Consider the following 19433-nt stretch of genomic DNA (forward strand, 5'->3'; position numbering starts at 1 on the left):
CACTGGAGCGGTGTGGACTGAGGGGAGGAGCTTAAACCTGGAGCACAACGCCGCCTGTTGGTATGATGAAGAAATGACCTCAGACAGAGCAAACCAGAGCAGATATCAGAACCTTTATCTTGATGTTTAAAATGATGAATTCTGAATTAATCACATGAAACTGTATTTGTATTATCTTAATAACATGCGAGAACAAGCAATTACTCCTGGCACAAGATTATCCATCTCCATCTATAAACATGTAAAATTAAGAAGCACAAAGAGTCCCCCCCTACACACACACATCAAAATTCAGTCACAAACTGGGTTGCTTCTCAAATATCATTTTATTTTCTCTATCCATGTTAGAATTACTATATTAATATTGTAATTACATTTAAGTTCCTTCTGTATTGAAATATGCTGTACAAAATGAATCGAATCAAATCAGAGATGAGATTGGTCAGGGTGACAAGTTCAAAGGTCACCGGAAAAGCCTGCAACGGTGGCCTACCTATGTCTTTAATAGTCGTTACAGAAATACAGTTCAGAGATAATGGTAAACGTTTGTGAAAGGAAAAAAATGTAATGATAACATGGTCCAGTACAAAAAAAAAATCATTTACAAAGTGAAAACAAAAAAAAAAAGCACAACCCTGTTTATAAGAGTAATGAGTTGTGAAACAGTGGTTTTCATAACAACAGATCATCTCATGACACACGAGTTACTGATCCTGATCTGGATCTTCGTCAATCTGACAAACACTGAGCTGTCATTGTCTCCTCTCATTCTGCAAGTGATCAGACCTGAAGGTTTACAGTAGCACCAATTGGCTTGTTGGTTAATTGTCATAAAACAGTATTTGACACACAAACAAATTTAAGTGTTTGTCATTAGGCCAAAAACACAAGATAAAGTAGCCTTTTGTGTCATGCAGCAGCACACTGACATTTACTTTTTCAGTGCCCTAATGGAGTCGTCAGCTGGCGGACGCTTTGTTTTTCCTCACACAGAATTAAAGAGCAAATCAACGGACAACAATGGTTCTAGAAATACCATGCACACAGAAAGAAGGGAAGGAAAAGACGTTCTGTCCATGATCTTTCATTTTGAGCCGATGACTCTTATGAGAATCCTTTAATTTCACCTCTAGTGTAGTGTAGTAAAAGCTTCTCAATAACTTAAAATACAACACTGTCCTCTTTAAACAAGTTCCTGAACTGAAAATAAACCAACACAGCTACACTGACCACGTTCAGTCCTGATTGGCATTAGTGGTAGAAGTTCTTGATCAGAGCACAGGCTGTTAGCTGCTGTCAGAGTGGTTAAATATTCTAATAATATAAAGACACAAGATCTGATTTAGGTACATAAGCGAGATCTACAATAACACCTACATACTTTATTTAACTTGATAGAAATAACACTGTCAACACTGGGCTTCTTAATAGCCACTATATCAAGGTCCATGATTTGATTTTGCTGAAAACATGTGAGTTTATCGACTATCGTAATGATACTGATCTTACTGCAACAAAACATCAAGTTAACTCAGAAGTAGGAACGGTGGAAATGTTTCAAAACACAACGTGAGGAAATAACCAACTCTTTATTGGTCAATGATTTACAGCCTCTTAACTGACTGAGCTTTGCATCACTGTTGACGACATTGTATCATTCTGGGACTAAAGAAAGAGGCAGAGACTGAAGACGGCTAAAGGAGCTTTGGAGATATTTCTAAACTTGGTTTTCAGAATGTACGCGTCTTTGTGAGTCTCTGCAATATATTATACTTAAGATTTGGCAACACTGGCACAGCTAGGTAGTGTGTCAGTTTGTCTGGTACAGTTCTTCAGTGACAGCTGATACGTGCAAATATCGTGTGTATTATAAAAAATATATAACAAACGGTAATAAAGAACCAACAAAAACAAACATGGCGACTGCACTGTTTAGGACCCGACCTCAGGGGTCAGACAGGTGGCGTGTTTATTCTGGTCCAGTCCAGCTTGAAGCAAGGCCATTACTCAGAACGTTAACAGCCTCAGAAGACGACCAGAAGTCCCCAGCAACAACTGTGGACCACGTCCTTCTCGAAAAGGCAGCAAGAATGTGAGACACACACACACAACCCCCCCCACACACATACAATATTGCATATACACATGGTATGTTGTCTGTGCACATGTCTGCTTCCTCTTTCATTCACACATTGTCATGATGTGCAACTTTAAACATGATAAAAAAAAAAAAAAAGAAGCAAGAACTAAATTATGTGTAGTTGTAAGTTCACAGCTGAGGCGTGTGGAATGGACGGTACCGACAGGTCCTCAGTCTGCGGGGGAGGTGTTTGATAAGAGAGGTCAGCCATCAAACAGTCAGAACTACAAAGACGATCAACACTTCTACCTGCGCCACTTCACGGGAAAAAAAGTTCTTCTCCTTCTAACTCCTTGTCCATCATCCAACCTTTCCTAGAAACTACCGCTTTCTTCTCTTCTTTCCTCTCCTCCCTCATCCTCAGTTCCTCTACAAGTTGACGAGCTCGTGTGCGACAAACTGTTTGAGTCTCTCCAGGTACTGTCCGTAGAGCTCCACATCGTTGTGTCCGGCCCCCTCCACCCAGAGCGGCTCCACGGGGCGCTGACAGCGTTCATACAGCGCCAGGCCGTGGGAGAAGTCGATGACCTCGTCCTCTGTGCCGTGGATCACCAGCACCGGTGACGTTACCTTGGAAATCTTGTCGATGCTTTGAAGTGAGAATAGAAAGAAAGAGGGAGGGGGATTTTGAAATACAGACATGGAGACAAACAAAAAGACGAGACGTGATTTGAGTTCTTCTTCTGATAAACACTGTATGAAAGTAATAATAGATGTTGAACATTCACAGAGATCTAAAGCAGCTCTGGTTTGCTGACCGTCCACTAGAGGGAGCGATTGAAAATATTTTGAAGTGCTGTGACTCCTCAGTCAGTGTAAAGAGAACTCTGGGATTTGTTTGTTAACATATTACACATTGATAAAGAGATGTGAACTTTTAAGAATATAATTGTGGAGTTTGACCATTACACCGACCAGACATCATTGCTTGGAGCCATACTTACCGTAGCCCCTGCTGTGATACTATAATAGATTCTTTTTAAAAGTGGAGACAATTGGGATTTATGGTTAATCTAGTATTGTTGTTGAAAGTAAATCTCCTCTGTCTTAATCATCCCACTCCCGGGACAGTACAGTGCAGTTCATATCTTCCAATGAATGTCTGTCTTCTGTGCTTACAAATTTAAACTTGTATGTGAAGGAAAAGCTAGACTGAGGAATATGTCGCCTTCATAGTTAGTAATGTTACAATTACTGAAGCTGCATTGGTGGGTTGTTTTTATTAAGGCTGTGACTTTACATTGTATTTTCACTCCTAACCTGTTTGGTTGGTTAAAACAACCTCGGATCAGTTTGTCCAGTTAGTACAGTATATTTGGGCTTGTGTTAAAGCTGTCACATGAGACACTGTGTGGACCAAACAAACACACCAGGACTGCTTGAAAAGGGCATGGCTTGGTTTCAGCAGGTTCAGTGGGCACGACACCAGTATTTCCCAATAGAAAATAATAATCTTATAGTTTTATAATTTTAAAACATTAACTTTAACTGAGTTTTACCTGCTGAGTTGTTATTTGAAATGCATTCAGACCCTTCTGAGTTTAATAGCTCTGCGTTATGTCATTTTCAGTGGATGCACTCACTTTGGGAAGGCGTCAAAGCAGTAGGTTTTCTTGGTGTCGGGGAAGGCCACTCTCATGCCTGAAGTGAGTGGGGAGTGGAGGACAACTGCGGCACTTTCATAGCGAGATGCCAGGTCCACTGAGGGCACAGTGCCAATGCTCTGGCCGTACACGATGACGCTCTCTGGACGGATGCCATACCTGCGAGGAGGACAAAGAATATCAGAAAATCAAACCAAACATTTTCAGGTAAATTTAGTGTAGTTATTTTCTTTTTTGAAAAAAAGAGGCTTTTCATAGGAAAAGAGAAACGTGTTTCTCGGAGTAAAGTCTGATTCATACCCATTAAGCAGGAAATATATCAATCTCTCTATCAGTCTTACATTTGCTCCACGTGATGCTCCATAAGCAAACATGCACCTGTGTGCAGTTACTCATACTTATTATCGGCTGATACGTCATGCAGTAGTGATTACTCAGTGATTATAGGGCCTCCTAAAACAAGCGCACACACACAGATCTGTGATACAGTCCAGGTTAAGTGGCTTTCTGCTGCTTTTCACAGCAAAGACAAGCTCCGCTGAGGTCTTGTGATACAGGAGGGCGGAGGGAGAATTAGAGGAAAACGAGCTGAGAGGGAGCAAAAAAAAAAAAAGACTGATACTGGACTGAGGCTGAGGGAGAACCAAAAAACCAGAGAGAGAGGGGGGAGAAAAATGGAATAGTCTACATTCCACAACCGATTATGGAGAATGTGACGCAGTCTAGCAAGTGAGCAAGTCAGCTGACGACCTGAAGCCTGGTCTGAGCACACTGCATCACTGTCTGTGCCGCTGCGTAGTAAACAGCTACAACCAGTCTGACTAAGTCTCTGCTCAAATCTATTATTAAAAATAGGACACCAACATTACAGCCTCGACATTACAGCCTCTGCACGCCTATGACACACAGTGATGAGCAACGCATGAGCTCCAGAGTCTGACACCACACTACACCGCTGACATGGATTATTATAATTAGGAACTCACACAAACACACAAGTCCAACACAACCTTCTCAAGGATCAGGAAGAATCTGCAGAAATGCAGTGCGACTGATATAAAGGTCAGTATAGTTAACTTAAGTGCATGTACACACAAACAGTCTCGATTAGCAGGAATATAGGATCTGTTTACCGTTGGTGTGTCAGCTGGCCTTAACCGAGTATAAACAAGGGTGATAATACTGCCACGCCATGAGAAAGTGACTGCAGGATGTTGGGTGCTACGCTGTTGACAGCAACATTAAATCTCTAAGATGGCTGACTTATAATGTTCAAAATGTACGGCCCATCTTAATGGTGCAACATAGTCACAAGGAGATGAAGTAACATTCTTCAGTTTGTTCACATTAAAAAAACAACACAGCTCTTTTCTCAGATGGCCTGTTGGGAACCAAATCTGTCTCAAACAACTTCACTCATTTGCATGTCAATGGCAGTATGCTTTTCTAATGTAGACTCCACTTTTGTCTAGTCTGGCTTGTGCGAAAGGTTTTTCTCATGACCTTTAGAGCCTCAAGGGTTTCTGAGATTTAGCCAAAATCATTTTAAAACAGAAAGCGTAATCACTGAGAGTAGAATTTGGAAGATGTTTGCTGGAAGTGGAAGTCGAAATGAACACGCTTGGTACAAGTGGGCTGTTTGGTTACTTCACTTGCTCATCACTTATAAAGGGCAACATTCAATCATTAAAATTCTGAATGTGTAATAACACATCAAAAATCCGCCCTTGTTGCTGAGCAGTAAACATTGATACCTGCAACTTCAAAAGTCAAGGATTTGAGCTGTGTTGTCATCACAGCCTGTTGTTTGTTTACCGTTATCCTCCTGTTGTATCACTTAGACCTTTATCTGCTGTTACCCTTTATGACTACGTGTTGTTGTTAGCATTTATCAGCTTTTTATGATTATCTGGTCAATGTTCTTCAACATATCAGACCACAAAAGGCTGGCCAATCTTAAGACGCAGACAAACGGATGTTACAACGCTATAAAGTTTACCTGATGTCAATAAAGAGAGGGTAAGCTGAAAACGATTTGACAGCTTAGTTATCAGGTAATACAAAACCTAACTTGGCATAGATCATATTCAGTTCCCTCACTGATCTGCAACTGAAATGACAATGGATGGTCGGAGGGTCACAGGAGCATGTTTCAATGTTAAACACCATATTTGATAGCTCAAACTGCTAGTAGTAACATTGATCCACTTTTTGGCTAACTTCTTCGCTGGATGACAGCAGTATGACACTATTCTGTTCATCAGCATTTGAGCTTTCCATTCTGAGCGTGATGTCAGAGGCCACCATGTGAATCGGGTCTATGGAAATGCATTTAGGAGGGTTTTACTTGAGGCCACAAATAACACAATGAAAAAAGGCTTGAACCTGTGATCTTCCACAAAAAGCTCCCTCTAACGCTATCCCACCACGCCAACTCTGTACTGTTAGAAGAATTCCTGTGGCTTTTTTCTCACACATTCAATAAAGGCTGTGCAAGGAGGACAATCACCGTTCTTATAAAGACACTATGACAGGCTCTGACTGACCCAGCTCCACACAAGACACACACACACCCCCACCGCCTGAAACGGCAATCACTGGTCTACAATTTGCTCCATTGCCTCTCAGCCTGAATAGATCTCAACTAGCCATAGCCAGCCATGCACCATGGTTACACCCTTCCCCCAGAGCTTCATCAATTTAAACTCCTGACACAAATCCAATCTTTTATGCATCACATCCTCCCTCGTCCCCCTGTTCCGTCTCCCGCTCCCTCTTGGCTGCCCACCTCTTGCAACCTGAAGACAAAAATATTCTCATCCCTTAGCCCTCACTATGACTAATAGATATTTTAGGACATCCTGAACATATGTACTAGCATGCTTCACAGATCAGAGTACCATCTGTACCGGGGGATCTGGGGATCCTCCACTGAAGCGCTACAGTGCATCTTTTAATTCATTAAATATCTGCCTTTTCAGATACTAAAATACATAAACATTAAATCTCTATTTAAGGCTCAATTTTCACAGAGATTTGAGATAAAACTGAAATAAATATTAGGATGTGAGGACAATAAGTCCAAGTATTCTAGTCAGGAGAGTAATGGGACTCCACCAATCTGATATAACAGGCACAGTGGCCTTTGTCAACAAACTTCGTCAGGCCAGTAGTCTCTGACATTTCAAATAAAGAGAAGGGAACAGCTGACTACAAGTGAGTGGCCTTCCTGTGTACATTCTTGCAAAAAAAAAAATCGGCATTTTGACAAATGGTGTTTATGTTTGAATCAATCAGATCGACCAGGAAGTGACCAGTTTTTCCTGTTTGTATTCATTGGCCACAGAAGACCTCAGTCTGAAAGCTCATTGGGAAATTGGTTGCTAGGCTACAGCTCAATATTAGAGGAGCAGGATTGACTGCTGGCTCGCCTACATCTCAGAGGGAAATGAAGATGAAACAGTTCCTTTCTTTAGGGGAAAACACACACATGTGTAAACCCGCTGACTCATAGAATCACCTGACTCACTCCCTGCTCAGGTGAAGGGAGTGCCTCATCCTTGGCTTAACAAAAGAACACTGGAGCAGAGTGTGTGTGTTGGCATGAGCAGTTGTGTGGTAAGATTGTTAAGTGATGGGTGGCCGTGGTTGTTATGTCATATGACTGTAGTGCAGGGAAAGAAGAACATGAGTTGCGTCAACGCTCAGGAGAAGCTAAATTTGTTACCGGCTGAAACCAAAAGCAAAGGAAAAAGATTGAGTGACACAAAAAGAGAAGCAGAGGAAGTCAGAATATGTTGTGTTCAAGGAGTCAAATAATCAGAGAAAGAAAAGACACAGATCAACAAGCAGAGTGAGAGCCGCCCTCTTCTTCAGGCTGTGCCTGGTCTGACATGAGGGATGTACGAGGGGTGTAGGCAGCCGACTAACGTGAGGCATAGATACCTTTTGATGTGATAAACTATTTGATTCATGTTCAGCTGGGTCAAAGATACTCTTTCTATCACACAGGCAGTCAATTATGAGACAGACACAGACAGTTCGGTCCAAAAGGCAGAAAATCCATGATAATATACAATAATACACTTACAGGCTTCGTTCACACTGAGCTTTGAGGATTTTATACTAAAAATTATGTACATGTCAAAGTGGAGAAGTAGCCTATGCCAGGCCATGCATGATCTCTGGCCACATTCAACTTGTAGTAATTAACTGATAAGAGGCCCTGAGGTGTTGTGAAACATCCTCTCAAACTTTCATCGGTCTTTGCGCAAGACAAAACAAGTTGAAGCACCAGATCAATGTGAACCTGAAGTGCTTGTTGAGGAGATATGATGTGGAGGGTTTGAAGGCACACACAGTGTAACCAAACAAAACCACAGAGACAGTGAGACACTGACATTGAGGGGTTGTTGTTGGTGACTGAGGACATGCAGAATGGGTTTTGGGGACTAACATATGGTCTTATTGTAATATCACATGTATCACAACGTCCTGCAGAGATGACATCACAAATATGATATTGTGGGTCTTTTCAGATACTTTGTTAAAATGTGGCTGTAAACGAAGCAATGTCCTGCATCTTTTCTCTGTGGCGTACAGTATCCAGAAGGAACACTCAACACACTTCACCCACTGTCCCAAAGAAACTGACTTTAGTAAGAAGAATAGACAAAAGCTTAATAACTTTGAGTCACATCTCATGAGCTGCTCCTGAACTCGGGCCCATATTACAGAGATCTAACGGTTTATAAGCGAATCTCTGCTCATAGACAGTGTAATTTCAACTTGGAATGCACAACCAAGCACAGCAGCCAAAAAACAGCAAGCGCTCAGACATGAAACTGTGGTCAACTCGTCTTGACTGTGAGAGCCAGAGGGAACTGAGTCCTGCTGTGCTGTGTGACTAAGCATGGGACCTACTTCTTGAATATGTAGTTATTTCCTTGTTCCTGCAAGCCTCTTATATGACTTTGAAGAGGTTTCTTTCCTGATTAACCAACAGCCACATGATACAGTGTCTGATTAACTGTTATTACCTTCTCAGACATTTTTTTTAATAAAAAGCAGTTGATTTAGAGAAACAGCCTTTTACAGCTACTACATCCCTGCAGTCTTCTAGAGGACAGACGGGGACAAGGGGTCACACCATGCAAATTGTCATCAAGACTATATAACTCAGCTTACATAGTAAGCAAAGTTGACAGTTATGGTTTGAATGTCGGGAATTGTCTTTAACCACATTCTGCTCCTCACACAAATCAGGAAGCATAATTAGATAAAGCATCTGTTTTGCTCTTCTAATATTAAATTTCAAAGTTATTTTTCTGTGCTGGTCATGAAAACAAGAAGAGTAAAATAGAAAAAAGACAACAGCTGTTCAAGTCATCTGGTGCACTTTATATTAAGAAAAAAACTTATTGTGTGTCAAACCCTTTTTGCTTTTACTTTGTCTTACATGCGACACTGTCTGCAAGAATTTGGTAAAACTTTGAGTAGTACTCCTGGGAAGGAAGCAGTACCAGTGTCAGAAAGATTTTGGTTATCCCGCATATACAGTCTGGCCAATTTCCTGCGTGCAGAATCTTTATGATCAAGGGTTTCCTGTTTAACTTGCCTTCCTCATTTAAATGTCTTTATTTACAGAAGGCCACTCAGTGAAGGGGTTGGTGTCAAATGGAAGAGAAGTGCTGACAGAGATCCACAGCACAAGTCAGTAGCTAAGAAACAGTAACTTTAAGTTGCTGGTGGCTATACCAAGGTTATTCATCAGCACTTTGAAATCTCTGCAGAACCAACAACTTAATTTAGCACAAAAAGAACACACACACACACACGTCAGCATTGACACAGGAGGAGCATTCTACACTATAGCCTGGTTTATTCTTCTTTGTGCCTGATTAACACTGCTCTGGGTGTTTTCTTCCGGCCTTTTTATTTTCCTAAGCAAACTCTCTCCCTCTCCTCTCTTCATCATTTGTTTGTCTTACAGCAGGAAGTATACAGAAACAACCTACTGGATGAACTTTTATTTCTCCCTCATTGACAAACAAAAATGCCCAGATATGATGTCAGCATTATTTTCACTGATCAACACTGTACACTCCTCCTCCACATCCTGTTCTTGATCCAAACAGTTGCATGGCAATACCATCTGTCTTGAACGCATGTGTGGATAAGGGTGCAACTAACAAATATAGCCAATACACAATGTGCGTTCAGGGTGTGCATCGCCCCTCTGTGCTTTTCATTTAATTCACTATCATTCAAAATTTCAGAAGTTGGTAGCAGCAAATGTTTGTTGGAGAAATGACTCAAACAAATAATTTTTAATGACTATGGCTGCCAGCTCATTTCTTGTTGCTGGAATATTCAATACCTCAGTTTCAGCTCTTTATACTTTTATTTACTGAATGTTTGTGAGACCTCAATGCAGACGCTCTCCTTACAATCTAGAACCCAAGACACGGAGTGTAATGTCTCTGGTGTTACAAAAGGACAAAAGGAGGAGATGACAAGAGACGTCGTGGTTCTTAAGTATAGATGGAAGGAAGTGTGGGAAGTGAGGTTCGACAGATGGACTGATGAGCATCGCTTACATTCAGAAAGGCCTCATCTGTTATTTTCTGTGAGACCTTAACATTACAAGTGATTGAAGCTGAGAAAATGTATTTGAATGAAAACAGGATAGTGAAAATAAGAAAATTTGTTTCCCCATGACTTTTCTTTTCACTTTTCAAATTTCACAAACAATTAATTAATGCACTATAGAGATGTAATTGCGTAAATGTAAACAGCTTATTCCTCTAGGCCACGTGCACTGTAAAAAAACATGCTTGTTTCATTATCATGACAAAGATACAATGTGGAATAATAATACAGTTACCATCAACAAGAAGCACTGAATAAGCAAGTTTTATCAGCTGAAGAAATTCAGATACTAATCAAGGAAAATACAGATACTGCCAATCATAGGGGTCAAGTGCCGCTGCTGATAATCAGAAAACATACTATCAGTCTGTTCATAGACTGCAGAGCATAAACATTCAGCCGAGCACCCACTCACACCTACAGATGGTGGGCTGGTGTAATCATAGAAACCACACGCCTTATAAATCGCCTCCAAAAAACTTCATGTCACTGCTACTAAACTTTAGTTCCTCCACATCTCCAACCATGATTTTATCAAGTCTGATCTGATCATCCCTCCACTCCGCTCCCTCTGTCGTCTTCACATCCTCTCGTTATGTCTTCATGTCCCTGTGATTTTTCAGGCGGGTTTGCTTGGATTTTTCATTAAATCTTTTTTTATTTCAGTGGCTCCCTTTCAAACGTGAAACTCCTGCATGGCTGCAGACAATCACAGCATAAGCTTGTAAAGCTGTTACAACTTTTTCTTCAAGTACCAATGCAAAGCTGTCAACAAATATGACACCAACCCAGAGTTGCTATTAATATGACTCTTTCTTGGCTGTTCACAAAGCTGACAGCATACTTTGTGACTTGAAATATACAAAGGAAAATTTACAGCAACAAATCAGGATAGAACTATGACCAAAGTATCGAAATAAAGGTTTTAATGTATCTGCCGTTTTTTGTTGGATACGCTCCTTCCCTTTCCCATTAAAGCTGGTGTTGGTAGTCCTGGGAAAGCAACTGATACGTCCCTTCCCATCGGCCCTCACGTCAAAGCTGTGCCCCAAAACTGCATGAACGCTCACTGCCTGACAACTATTAAGATGACTATTTATTGATGGCTATTGGGACCTGAGGAGGATTTCAACAAATAAGATAAAAAGTGTTTCAGAAACAACTTACCAAGTTAAAGTCATACAATACCGTATGTTCTTCACAAATAAGGTTTATTTTATTCCAAAGTATAGATGCTGTTTGGCACATAGTCGCCACATTTGTGAGGCTTATGTCTCCAGTCCATTATAAATCAATTACAGCGTCTGTATGCTATTAAGTTACTCTAATATCCGCATTCACCACAACTAATCGATAACTCTTTTCTTCTCCTCGCATGTGGGCTATCCTCATCTCCCCTTAATTCATCATCCCCTTTCCTTACCTTGACCGGAGGGCTTGCCAGGCGGCATCTACATCAGCATACAGGTTCTTCTCTGAGGGCTTCCCAGAACTGGCCCCGTAACCTGAGTAGTCGTACGAGAAGACGTTGCAGTTGATCCGCGAGCCAAGGCCGATGTAGAAGCTGCTCATCTGGCCCAAGTCCACTGCGTTTCCGTGGGAGAATAATAGAGTGTACTGGGCGCTGGGAGAGCAGCGGACAAACATACAGGCAATGCGATTCCCTCTCGAGGTGCGCGTCATGAAACACTCGATGGCGTCCTTCTCACGAGCCGAGTACTGCCAGTCTGCGCGCTCAGAGAGATGCAGCGTCCATCGGCCGCCGCTCTCGTCGCACATGAGGCTGTAGGTGGGCTCTGGGGGCAGGAAGGCCAGCTTGGAGGCAATCTTACTGGGGCATGGTGGACAGCAGAACAGGCAGCATAGCTCACTGATGGATAGGTGATTCATCCTCAAAAAACTGTGGCAAGAGAGGGAGAGAGGAGTTAAAACAGAACCGTCAATCTTCATTACTGAATTCAATCAAAAATTGCCTTTGAGAACTAAGAATGAGAAAAACAGATACAATCCTGTGAAACAACATCCGAGTTGTCTCAGACAACTGTAACACTAATTTGTCACTGCATCCACTGCAGACTGATCACAAGGAAAACACCAAAGAGCAAATTAGTGCCAAACAGCTTGTGGATTATGTTCCATCTCAGAATACAAACACTTGTCTTTGTTTAGCACAAAAAAGCCTGGGGTTTACAGAATCTGGGGCTAAAGCCAGGCTGCTGGTCTCTTTAAAAAAAAAAATACACCATCAAGTCACTTCAACAGAACGCATGGTTTTCTTCACCCAGGATAATAAGAAAATATAGTCCTGACCCCAATTGAGTGTTCTCATTCTGCCTCGAGGCTCCAAAACCACTCAGACAGTATAGACTTAAAAGACCTTGTTGTCCACCCAGCACCTGGACCTAAGGCTACCGCTTAGATATTCCAGGTGCTTTTTGAAATGCAGTAGACATCACTGGAGATGTCAGGAGAGCTTGTTTTGGTGACACTGAATCTGGTTGGTCGGGAGTCCCAAGTATGTTTTAAATGTATCCCTTGTTTTTGCTTTCAAATTGGACTCGCTTTGTCTTTTCGAATAGGGTGAAACTCATCATAATGTCAGGTTATGACAATGTGTGGAGGATGATGGTACTAGAAGACAGACATTACACCCTGCTATTTCAACTTCGCAAATACATCAATTAGTCTATGTGAACATGACTGTATCCCTGTAACACAAAGCACTTTTCCTCCACTCTGTCAAGTTTAATTGGGTCCACCCCGTTTCAACTCAAGCCATAGATACTTGATTAGCCTCGGGTCTAGGCTGACCAATACATGACACCAGCAGTGACTATATTTGCATGAAAAGCAATATTCAGACTACTGACCTTATTCTGAATACGATTTTTTGGATTGTGGTGTTTACAGGAGTTACTAATAAAATCTTCCATTCAAATTCCTGTTTAAATGTATACACTCAAATCCAGAGTATGTGCCATCAAGCAGTTGGTAGCTGCTGTATGTTTATGTCGCAAAATGCTACGAAACCTAAAATACGACGGTATAATGCTATTCAGTAAAATACATTTCTTATTATAATGCGACTTAGCTCAGAATACTCCACAATGTATTAATTTGATTTTTGCTTATTCTGTGTATGACCTTATTCGGGTTTAGGTAAGCAGAAAATAAGCTGTTTACATGGTAGTGTGTCATTCAGATGATTGACTTAATCAGGTTAATACCAGAATATTGGTGTGCACGTAATTGTAATGCAAATTTGAAACCCTTCAGCCTGTATAGATTCAACTTATTATTATGAATGTTAGGAGCTGGTATCTTGCAGTAAAATAAACCCTATCCCATGTGGCCACATATTTTCTCCAGGATAATCCTGCATAGTTTCTTTCCTCCTAAAGCTTTTCAAGTTGTGCTGCGCAAAAAACATCTATAAACATAATGCTGCCTCCACATCTTTAACCTGGAGATGGAAGTGTTTCTGCTGCAGGGTTTCTGCAGATTAACTAATTAAAATGAAGACTTTTAAAGACCAACGTGAAATTTACGACCTACGTCAAGAATGACAGACTCAGTATCGGAGTCCCAGATTCACTTACAATACTGGTGTGCAATGTTTGGCTTATACCAAAAACTCAAGTTTGATCTCAGACGATAAAGCCTTCTCCATATTTATTATAGTCTTCCGCATGCTTTCTGGCAAACAGATGTCACGTGAATGACTGATGAAGGACTGCCTGTTCTCCCTCCTTCATTCATGGACCTCTGGCAACTTTGAAGGAGCTACAGATTTGACATAGAATCTGTGGTGACCTTCATCACCAGGATTCATCTCGCATGCTTAATTTCACACATTGCCCCGAGCAGTGTAGCTTCATGTTCATGGTGTCTGAAAGTCCCTCACCTAATTGACATTTTTTCAAACAACAACCTTGTGATGGGTTTGGTTTTGAATATGTGTCTTGATGTTGCAGTTTATCAAGGATACTGGACTACCAGCAGTTAGACCTTGCAAATACACTTTGTATTATACCTAAAACTCACCTTGATTACACACAAGGGCTTCTATGTGCCCATTCATGTGATACCTGACATGATTTATGATGAATGTATTTCTTATAATCTATGTTCTACAATATGCTGTGACATCCCATAAAACGCGTGCACACATAGTGGACCCAATTTGCTTCCCACATTCCCCCCAAATAACCCATAATCCCGCAGCTATGGAGGCAGAATGGAGCCCTGCAGCGATTTATTGTAAAATGGTGGTGGAGGCAGAAGTGACAGGGAGATTACACTGACTCCAGGCTCAGGCTGGTGTGTGGAGGTTTCATTTTCAGAGGCTACACGGATTTCATTGGATGGGCCAATTAACCCGCGACTCTGCAGGAGGAAGTGCGCGTGTGTTTGTCATTACCAGTGAAAGGATGACAACGTTACCTGGATGGAGGCTGGACGCTGCTTTTGTTTTCCCTCTCTGTTCTGGTGTGACAGTGTCGGTCAGCGTCGCCGTGGTCACAGACGTTTTCTTTGCACCAGGACAACTGGATGTACCTTCTTCTCGACGCCGGGGTTGACGAGGCTGTCCTCGGCCAGACGATCCTCGGTTCCGCCGGTGTTTCTGTGTTAGTGACTGAAGTGTTGGCTCCACCACAGCTGGGAGTCGCTGTAAGCTGTTAGCGGCGGCTCCTCCTCCGGTCCAGGGCTGAAGTGTCGTTCCTCCGCTCGGCGTCCTCAACATACGGTCCTGAATGACAACGAGGCGGACTCGGGGGAAATGTTGGAGTCCGGACAAGTCAGCCGCGACATGAGTAAACACAGAAACATGGACTAGACTCAGAGTTCACATCCGCTCAGGAGCATTCCTGCCTCCGTTGTGAAAATCACTCGCTGCTTGTTGTCCTGACTCGAGGAGAGAAGGGGGCGGTGCTTGACGGCTTCAGGAACAAATGGGAAAGAGGTTCAAGAAACAAATTGACCAATGATACAGAAGCGTGGCAATGTATGGGCGTGTTTTGTTGACTCATGTGTTGATTGACGTCTACAAGAACCAATAGAAGGTTACTATTGTGGTTCACCGTCCAATCAACATCGATTGAGGAGCTCCCTCACTCCTGGTAAGTGACGTCATTGAAATGTAGCTATTTTAGTGTTCGTAAATTTGAAAAAATTGTTGGATTTTTTTTCGTAATTCTAAGATAGCAAATTTATTTTTGTCTTGATTTATTTAAATTATTTTGGTTTTAGAAAAAGTGGATGTGCGTTTTACTTCAGTGACGTTTTTTTGGAGGGGAGGGACGTACTCGTACTACTTCCGGGTCAGTGTGCTCTCCGGCATGGTTGTGAGGTTGTGGGATTTGTCGAGTGAAAATAACATGTGCTACTAAAAGTGGGAGACAAGATGAGTTCTCAGAAAGGAAACGTGTCTCGTTCTCGAGGCCAGAAGCATCAAAACTCAACTGCCTACAAAAACAACAAGTACGGAGCGACCACACAAGTCAAGGTGCGTGAGCGGTGAAGAGATTTGTTGCTGAAGCGATGTGTTGCCACGACTTGTGTCATCATGTGTCGCATCCTTTTAGTCAAAGCCATTTTTATGACTTTATCATTATAACCGTTCCAGTATTCTGTTTGTATCTGTGTCTTCATTGTAGGTGGCAAACTCAAAGATCCACGATGGCCTGTGTCAACACTGTAAAGGTGTTCTCGAATGGAAAGTCAAGTACAACAAATACAAGTCACTGACACAGCCCCGGAAATGGTAAGTGCACTTGATCATTAATCACATGACTTTATATAGAAAAGTATCTGTATCCCATCATCAAAAATCATGACTCCACACATCTGATCTGACGCCACCTCTTCATGTTGTCTTCTCTCAGTGTCAAATGCTCTCAGAAGACTGTGAAGGATGCATACCACGTCCTTTGTAAGCCCTGTTCTCTTCAGCACGAGATCTGCTGCAAGTGTGGGAAGAAGGAGGAGATTGTTGTTCCGTAAGTATTCCTGTCAAACTACAGGGAGTGTGGCAGCTATAACTGATGTTATAACAATAATAACTTTATTTGTATAGCACTTATCTAAATAAGGTTACAAAGTGCTTCACATATTCCATGGCAAAAAAGGAATACAATTAAAAGGTATTCAATTCAGTTCAATTTTAAGACCCATTTCATAACAAATTAAGGTCAAGACCTGTAGATTCTGATTCCTGGACCTTGGCCAATACCGATTCGAGACCAGTGCATTATAAAAAACAAAACCTATAATGTATGTTACCAACCCTGTATGGAAGTAGTGATTATTATCATTGTTGTGTGGCCTAGCTCCAGTTAATCCAATTGAAGAAGAAATGCATACAGGGAATGAACTCTATAGAACTTCTTTAATTATATAATTTCGCAGGCATTTCTGAAAAAAACACACATGAATACACCCAGGAAAAATGCTATCTTTTAAATATCTGTTAAAGTGCATCTCCAGTTTATAGAATAAAAGATCTTACACATTTAAAACAGCACAGTAACATTATAAAACAGTGCAGCAGCAACTCATAAATCATCCTACTAAATATAGACTGTTAAAATGCAGCCACAATTTAGAAAAATAAATATCATTGACTGTAACTTTCACAGTTACAATGTAAAACACCAGTGCAACAGCAACTTCAAGACCTGACAAACTGTACCATGTTTTCTAAATCTTCCATTAAACAAAGAAATCCCACAATTTCAACAATAGCCAGGGGTTGGTCGTCTAGAACAATGAACTTGACAAGTGTTTTGATTATCTTTCTTGCTTTGGGGCTGTCTGTGTCGAATTAATGTCATTTGAATGCAGTTTCCAAAATTTGCTGCTACACTGGCTAACACTACACAGCAGAAATCACTTCTACTCAGCCATTCGAAAAATGGGTCTTCCATAAGCAGTGCAGCGCAACGGCTGTTTCGTAGCAGAAAAGAAAATTACATATTTAGATAGATAGATGTTCTTTATTGATACCAAATGGGGAAATGATTGTGTTACAGCAGCATGTCAAAGGCACTGCACATAGAGCGAAGAACAAGAGACTAAATACAAAAGATGACAAAATAAGAGACAAGCATGCAAAATAGCAGTAGTTGATTGCAAAGTTAAAGGTAGGAACATGACTGAAATAAGTACATATGAATATAAGATGTGCAAAAAGTAGTCAGAGTTTTATTTATCAGAGTGAAACAAATCATCTTTAAAGACGTGGGATTGGATCGGTACGTAGATTTGTGTGCCCGGCCTTTTCAGCTGCATATTTCTGTGGCTGGTATCAGTATTGGAACATCTTTACTACAAATGATTAATGTCTGTGATTTTATTTTGTTTTCTGGCCCTACATAAATTGACGGTCATCATTGGAAAAAATCTGTCTCTATTCAGTGTTACCAGTTTTATGTTTTTATGCCAACATTGCCTTCAGTTACTCATAGAGAAGCCATTCATATTGAATGCTCTCACTTTATATATGAACTAAACAATTGTTAGAATGGCTGTTTGTTTGCCCTACATGTGGGGATTAAATTACATTTTATGTTCATAAAGTAAATCTATTTATTCTTCATTAACCACATGCAGTAAATTATAGTGCAAGACTGCTGCCATGTGGACCAAGACATGCATTACAACTGCTTCTTGACAACTTGGTTCAGTTTTTAAATCATTATTTTATAGCATTATTAAAACATTTTAAAATTTCACATCAGTTTATTCCCAGGAATCATGTATTTATGTCTGGTTACATCATGACATTATGGCTATTTTTCCTCTCTCTCTTGTAAGAGCACAGTCACATGAAAACATCTGCCACTGCCTCGTTTTGATTTTCTCTCCCTGTGTAGGATAAACTCACACCTGGACAACACAGAGCCAGAAGAAGATGGTGAACAGACAAAGAAAGGACGTGAACGAGGGAAGAAGGACATGGACAGCGATGATGATGATTTTGATGATGACTTTGGTGACCTTGACGATAAGGATGATGAAGATTTTGACTGTGACTCAAGTCGAAAGAAAACACAGAACGTGTCTGCTGCGCTGCCAGATGTTTCCAGAGTCAGCTTTAAAGAATAAAAACTAGGAGGGTTCCACATGGACTTTTTAACACCAAAATAGTTTTGTAATTATAGGACAGTCTGAAGTTTGGGACAACACTCAAATTAACTGATGCAAGTAAACTACTTTTGCTATTTTTAAATTGAGTACCATCGTCTGTGTTCGTTTAGCTTTGGATTTCTGGCTATAAGTGCAAATGAAAAGTTGGTTAAATATTCATTTTGGATACCAACAGCATCCAATAAGTAGCCAGCTCAGCTAAAAGGGCGGCTTGCCGTGAGTGATAAGGAAGTGATACCACTGCCTTCTCGTTAACCAGCGCTGGCTAATTGTTAGTCAGATCAATCTCTGGCTCTGGAGAGGATACCCTCATCCGATCTCTGTCGTCTTCAATCTCTCCTTTATTCTGCACAATATTATAGTAGTGATGAGTTTCCAGGTTTGGGTCGGTCCGCCTTGATCAGAGCCCATACACCTAGAAGAAGAAAGGAGCAAATGTCAAGAAATAAAATAAATCAATTAACAAGCTATGTTTGTTTATATTTGAGCTGTGTGTTTTTGTCACACACCATGGCTCCAATTCTTGCTTTCCCATGTTCAACACCATCAATTATCTGTCAAACACGACAACAGGATGGTAATTAACCGTGTCACTCATTCACTCGGTGCGGTGACATTTTCTCTCACAGGAATAAATGACAAACTCTTGCTCCACCAAGTAAATTCTCGTCCTCTTCTACCTCTTTTTCACTTGTTCCTTTTAACCTCAGTACTTGCGCATTGAGTCTTACTGTGACAGGATTAGAATAGGAGGAGATCCCCTTTAAATTATAAGTCGAGTATTTTATATTGTCTTTTAACACAGAAAGAACGTAATTTCTGTCATGGGGACTTCTATATTGCTGATTTACTTTTTTATGACTTGCCTCGTTGGATCAGATAAAACTCTG

The 19433-nt window shown here is 41.0% G+C and overlaps 2 protein-coding genes across 2 annotated transcripts; one reads left to right on the top strand and one right to left on the bottom strand.

Annotated features, from left to right (window-relative positions):
- Positions 1-307: 307 nt before the first annotated feature.
- abhd17b (abhydrolase domain containing 17B, depalmitoylase) lies at positions 308-14973 on the bottom strand. The gene is made up of 4 exons (XM_020093801.2): positions 14839-14973; positions 11819-12295; positions 3724-3903; positions 308-2729 (listed from the first exon to the last, which is right to left on the bottom strand). The coding sequence occupies exons 2-4, from the start codon at positions 12283-12285 to the stop codon at positions 2510-2512; spliced, it is 867 nt and encodes a 288-aa protein (XP_019949360.1). The 5' UTR covers positions 12286-12295; positions 14839-14973; the 3' UTR covers positions 308-2509.
- c4h9orf85 (chromosome 4 C9orf85 homolog) lies at positions 14806-19011 on the top strand. The gene is made up of 5 exons (XM_020093803.2): positions 14806-15515; positions 15646-15901; positions 16053-16159; positions 16281-16394; positions 18270-19011. The coding sequence occupies exons 2-5, from the start codon at positions 15800-15802 to the stop codon at positions 18499-18501; spliced, it is 555 nt and encodes a 184-aa protein (XP_019949362.2). The 5' UTR covers positions 14806-15515; positions 15646-15799; the 3' UTR covers positions 18502-19011.
- The last annotated feature ends 422 nt before the right edge of the window (positions 19012-19433 follow it).

The sequence above is a fragment of the Paralichthys olivaceus genome, chromosome 4, assembly GCF_024713975.1.
Source record: "Paralichthys olivaceus isolate ysfri-2021 chromosome 4, ASM2471397v2, whole genome shotgun sequence".
NCBI classification, from domain to species: Eukaryota; Metazoa; Chordata; class Actinopteri; order Pleuronectiformes; family Paralichthyidae; genus Paralichthys; species Paralichthys olivaceus.